This window comes from Babylonia areolata, chromosome 1 (genome assembly GCF_041734735.1).
Source record: "Babylonia areolata isolate BAREFJ2019XMU chromosome 1, ASM4173473v1, whole genome shotgun sequence".
NCBI classification, from domain to species: Eukaryota; Metazoa; Mollusca; class Gastropoda; order Neogastropoda; family Buccinidae; genus Babylonia; species Babylonia areolata.
Window position 1 is genome coordinate 102,448,168 of NC_134876.1, and position 6,000 is coordinate 102,454,167.

At 42.0% G+C, this 6,000-nt stretch overlaps 1 protein-coding gene across 2 annotated transcripts in view; it reads right to left on the reverse strand.

Annotated features, from left to right (window-relative positions):
* The window catches only part of LOC143290358 (schlafen-like protein 2), a 30,265-nt gene that overhangs the window by 23,178 nt on the left and 1,087 nt on the right, over positions 1 to 6,000 (reverse strand). For both annotated transcript variants that reach the window (XM_076599739.1, XM_076599729.1), the window contains exon 2: positions 315 to 498. In XM_076599739.1, coding sequence (XP_076455854.1) covers positions 315 to 484 — 170 coding nt within the window. In that variant the 5' untranslated portion in view covers positions 485 to 498. The remainder of the gene's footprint in view (positions 1 to 314; positions 499 to 6,000) is intronic.

Sequence of the window (6,000 nt, forward strand, 5' to 3'; positions counted from 1 at the left end):
GATCTTTCTGTTGAAGTTATGTGTATCTTGAAACAAAAGCTCATACCTTGATACAGGCTTCCTAGTTGATCTTTCTGTTGAAGTTATGTGTATCTTGAATCAAAAGCTCATACCTTGATATAGGCTTCCTAGTTGATCTTTCTGCTGAAGTTATGTGTATCTTGAAACAAAAGCTCATACCTTGATATAGGCTTCCTAGTTGATCTTTCTGTTGAAGTTATATGTATCTTGAAACAAAAGCTCATACCTTGATATAGGCTTCCTAGTTGATCTTTCTGTTGAAGTTATGTGTATCTTGAAACAAAATCTCATACCTTGATATAGGCTTCCTTGTTGATCTTTCAGTTTTTTTCCCCTTTGCCCAGACTGGAATTTCTTCTTTGCAGAGGTTGAGATGACCTTTAAACTCGTTTCTGTTGTCTTCTTCAAATGGGAGAATGTCTCCTTTGGTGTAGTATTTTCTGAATTTTCTGACTGAGGCCATGGTACATGCAAAATCTGGAAGCAAACAAGAATATCTTTGTTTATAATAAAAGGTATAAAAGGAAACAACTTGTGAATTATATGAAATGTTCAAGACATGCTTTAAGTCTCTGTGTGTGTGTGTGTGTGTGTGTGTGTGAGTGTAAGTGTGTGTGTGTATGTGTGTGCATGTGTGTGTTAGACAGACAGACAGACAGACTGAGAGAGACCGAGAAAATGTGTGAGAGCATATAGCTCATGTGTGTGCTACTGTGTGGTAAGTATGATAATATTTAGTATGTCATACGTTTCAACACACTGCAGTGAGTGCATGATATTGATAAGTAAGCATTTCAACAGTCTCCCAAAGTTTTGCATTACCTGTGTCTGAGGATGGAGGGTGTGGGGAGGTGGGGGTGTATGGGGTGCAAGGGAACTGTGTCACAGTGTTTGCCCTACTGTTCAACATCTCTCCGCCATATTTTGGATGCAACAGCTTTAAACGAGGGGACATAATGCTTGATACACATTTGATAAACAACAACATTCATTATGCTTTGTAGATCAAATCATTTCCCTCTGAACACTATTCAAATTTTTCCCATCAAGATCTTTGTCACCCACATTTGGTTTGTTTGCATTTAATGAATGAAACTAAACAGCAACACAATGTCAACAATAATTTTTTTAATGAGGCGAGTCATATGTTCCTGCAGTTTCATACAGCAGTGATTTGTCATTTCTGCTCTGCTGTTGCATATAATGAAGAGATGATAGGTTTCGCAGTCAAAGGGCAATGGTAAATGACAATCTTGTTCAAGATCATGAATCCATATCTTAAAAATTGTTATGCATTCAACTTCAAGACTGTTCTTGTATGTGTGCAAAAGTGATGATTTACATTGCCATTGACTTGACTTGACTTGACTTGACTTGCTCGTGGTTGAGGCCTTGTTACAGGCCTGTTCACGTTCCAAGTTAACTGTTATATTTAGCATGCATGGCTAGCAGTTCCCTAAGGCCTATTGAATGCACTGAGGGTCATAAATGGCTGGCAGGTTCTTCCAGTGGCTGTCAAGGTGCCTTTTAAAGGCGGCGACTGATGGTGCTGTGAATACCCAATCTGGAAGTTCATTCCATGCTGAAATCACTCTGTGAAAAGAAACTACCCCTGATGTTGAGGTGAATCCTGTTCTTTGACAGCTTCATAGAGTTGCCTCAGAGGTTCAGCTTGCCAGATAACTGAAACTGTGGTCTCCCAGTGGTGTAATGTCCACTGAGGTATTTATACACCTCGATCAGGTCTCCCCTCTGTCGTCTGTGCTCCAAGCTGGGTAGTCTCAAGATCCTCAGTCTCTCAGGGTAGGGCTTTTTGCTGATGTGGCCCAGAAGTTTTGTGGCTCGTCGCTGGATGTCCTCAACGTCGTTACAGAGGGACTTTAATTAACTGAGACTGCCAGACACAGTGACCGAATTCTAAGAGTGGTCTAACCAGGCTCTTGTATGTCATCTTATCATTCAAAGCATGGCCGTAATGGGGAAACAGTTAAAGTCAAAAACCACATAACAATTTGGTGAGTACAAAGTGGGCAAATCTTTCCTGTGGCAATCAAGTCGATTTTTAAAAGTTGATGGAAGGTGCAGTTACAACGCTGTTTGGCAAACTGTTCCAGAGGGAAACAACCCTGTTTGAAAAAAATGTCCTCTAATGTAGAGCCTGTGTCGGTTTTTCTGGAGCTTGAGGCTGTGCCCTCGTAGATCTCTTCCGCAGGCAAGCTAGAATTTTGGCCGTTCAACTTCGTAGCAACCCTGGAGGTACTTATACACCTCAATCATATCACCTCAGTGGTGTCGATGTTCTAGGCTTGGCAGTCTCAGAATTTTCAGTCTCTCCTGATATAGTTTATCCTTCAGGGATGACAACAGCTTTGTTGCTTGGCATTGCACATCCTCTACTTCGCTGCACAATGTTTTCTGCTGTGGCTGCCAGACACAGTGACCATATTCCACTAGTGGTCAGACAAGGGCCTTGTATAATTGTACAAAGGTCTGATGTGTCAGGTGGTCAAAGGATCTTCATATAATGCCAACAATTCTGTTTGCTTTTGCTGTAGACTGTGAGATCTGTTCCCTGAAGGATAGTCCATTATCAATAAATACTACCAGGTCCTTCTCAACCTCACTTTCTTAGTTTCTACCAGGATGAACTGTGTCTCCCTTCCTTTTCTGTCACTACTTTCTTAGTTTCTACCACTAATACCAGGATGAACTGTGTCTCCCTTCCTTTTCTGTCACTACTTTCTTAGTTTCTACCACTAGTACCAGGATGAACTGTGTCTCCCTTCCCTTTCTGTCACTTCTTTCTTAGTTTCTACCACTAGTACCAGGATGAACTGTGTCTCCCTTCCCTTTCTGTCACTTCTTTCTTAGTTTCTACCAGGATGAACTGTGTCTCCCTTCCCTTTCTGTCACTACTTTCTTAGTTTCTACCACTAGTACCAGGATGAACTGTGTCTCCCTTCCTTTTCTGTCACTACTTTCTTAGTTTCTACCAGGATGAACTGTGTCTCCCTTCCCTTTCTGTCACTACTTTCTTAGTTTCTTAACACACTAGTACCAGATGAACTGTGTCTCCCTTCCCTTTCTGTCACTGACTTCTTGTTTTACTCTGACCTAGGCTGTAATGCCTGTTCACCTTCCTTATACTGTTATATTTAGATGATCTACGTTCCCTAAGTATACCAGAGAAATGTGAGTTCTCCCTTCATGCCTTTTGCGCACTGTCTTTCTTAGGTTCTACCACTGAAATCAGTGATAGAACTCTGTGTGATCCGTTCTTTCGTCTTCATTTCCTAGGTTCTACGCTTACCAGATAACTGAACTGTCTCCCCGTTGTTATGTCCTACTTTAGGTTTTACCACTAACCAGATGAGGTCTCCCTCTTTCTGTCACCTGCTTTCTAGTTCCTACAGCCTAGTACGCTGATGGCCAAAGTTGTGCTCTCGCTGTCCTCACGTCGTACACTTTTATTACTAACGCTAGTACACAGTGACCGAATCTGAGTGTCTACCCTCTTGTTTGTCACTCTTTCATTCAGTCTATCTAATCCAAAACAATAACATTGGTGAGTACTGCTCTTTCTGTGCAATCTCTTTCTTAGTTGTCTAACTAGTACACAGATGGAACTGTGTCCCACCCTTTTGTGTCCTCTATTTAGTGTTGTCGCTATTCTGGAGTGAAGCTGTGCCCTCTTCCTTTCTGCAGGCAACTAGAATTTTGCCGTTCAACTGAGCAACCCTGGAGAACTTATCCCTCATTCCCTCATGTGTCATCTAGCTTGGCAGTCCAGATTTCAGTCTCTCCTGACATAGTTACCAGGATGAAACAGTTTGTTGCTTGCATTGCCTCTTCTGTCACTAATTTCTTAGTTTCTGCCAACAGTACCGATATCACTGGGGTCACACCTTGTATTCTGTAAATCTATGTTAGTTCAACAGGATTAACTATGCTCACTTCTGTTTGCTTTTCTGTAACTTGTGAGTTTCCTAAGGATGTAACTGATCTCCCATCCTTTTCGTCACTACTTTCTTAGTTTCTACATACCAGGATGAACTGTGTCTCCCTTCCTTTTCTGTCACTACTGTCTTAGTTTCTAACTACAGGATGAACTGTGTCTCCCTTCCTTTTCTGTCACTACTTTCTTAGTTTCTACCACTAGTACCAGGATGAACTGTGTCCTCCCTTCCCTTTCTGTCACTACTTTCTTAGGTTTCTACACTAGTACCAGGATGAACTGTGTCTCCCTTCCTTTTCTGTCACTACTTTCTTAGTTTTCTACCACTAGTACCAGGATGAACTGTGTCTCCCTTCCCTTTCTGTCACTTCTTTCTTAGTTTCTACCAGGATGAACTGTGTCTCCCTTCCTTTCTGTCACTACTTTCTTAGTTTCTACCACTAGTACCAGGATGAACTGTGTCTCCCTTCCTTTTCTGTCCACTTACTTTCTTAGTTTCTACCAGGATGAACTGTGTCTCCCTCCTTTTCTGTCACTACTTTCTTAGTTTCTACCACTAGTACCAGGATGAACTGTGTCTCCCTTCCTTTCTGTCACTACTTTCTTAGTTTCTACCACTAGTACCAGGATGAACTGTGTCTCCCTTCCTTTTCTGTCACTACTTTCTTAGTTTCTACCACTAGTACCAGGATGAACTGTGTCTCCCTTCCTTTCTGTCACTTCTTTCTTAGTTTCTACCACTAGTACCAGGATGAACTGTGTCTCCCTTCCTTTTCTGTCACTACTTTCTTAGTTTCTACCACTAGTACCAGGATGAACTGTGTCTCCCTTCCTTTTCTGTCACTGCTTTCTTAGTTTCTACCACTAGTACCAGGATGAACTGTGTCTCCCTTCCCTTTCTGTCACTACTTTCTTAGTTTCTACCACTAGTACCAGGATGAACTGTGTCTCCCTTCCTTTTCTGTCACTACTTTCTTAGTTTCTACCAGGATGAACTGTGTCTCCCTTCCCTTTCTGTCACTTCTTTCTTAGTTTCTACCACTAGTACCAGGATGAACTGTGTCTCCCTTCCTTTTCTGTCACTACTTTCTTAGTTTCTACCACTAGTACCAGGATGAACTGTGTCTCCCTTCCTTTTCTGTCACTACTTTCTTAGTTTCTACCACTAGTACCAGGATGAACTGTGTCTCCCTTCCCTTTCTGTCACTACTTTCTTAGTTTCTACCACTAGTACCAGGATGAACTGTGTCTCCCTTCCCTTTCTGTCACTACTTTCTTAGTTTCTACCACTAGTACCAGGATGAACTGTGTCTCCCTTCCTTTTCTGTCACTACTTTCTTAGTTTCTACCACTAGTACCAGGATGAACTGTGTCTCCCTTCCCTTTCTGTCACTACTTTCTTAGTTTCTACCAGGATGAACTGTGTCTCCCTTCCTTTTCTGTCACTACTTTCTTAGTTTCTACCACTAGTACCAGGATGAACTGTGTCTCCCTTCCCTTTCTGTCACTACTTTCTTAGTTTCTACCAGGATGAACTGTGTCTCCCTTCCCTTTCTGTCACTTCTTTCTTAGTTTCTACCAGGATGAACTGTCTCTCCCTTCCCTTTCTGTCACTTCTTTCTTAGTTTCTACCACTAGTACCAGGATGAACTGTGTCTCCCTTCCTTTTCTGTCACTACTTTCTTAGTTTCTACCACTAGTACCAGGATGAACTGTGTCTCCCTTCCCTTTCTGTCACTACTTTCTTAGTTTCTACCACTAGTACCAGGATGAACTGTGTCTCCCTTCCTTTTCTGTCACTACTTTCTTAGTTTCTACCAGGATGAACTGTGTCTCCCTTCCTTTTCTGTCACTTCTTTCTTAGTTTCTACCACTAGTACCAGGATGAACTGTGTCTCCCTTCCCTTTCTGTCACTTCTTTCTTAGTTTCTACCACTAGTACCAGGATGAACTGTGTCTCCCTTCCTTTTCTGTCACTACTTTCTTAGTTTCTACCACTAGTACCAGGATGAACTGTGTCTCCC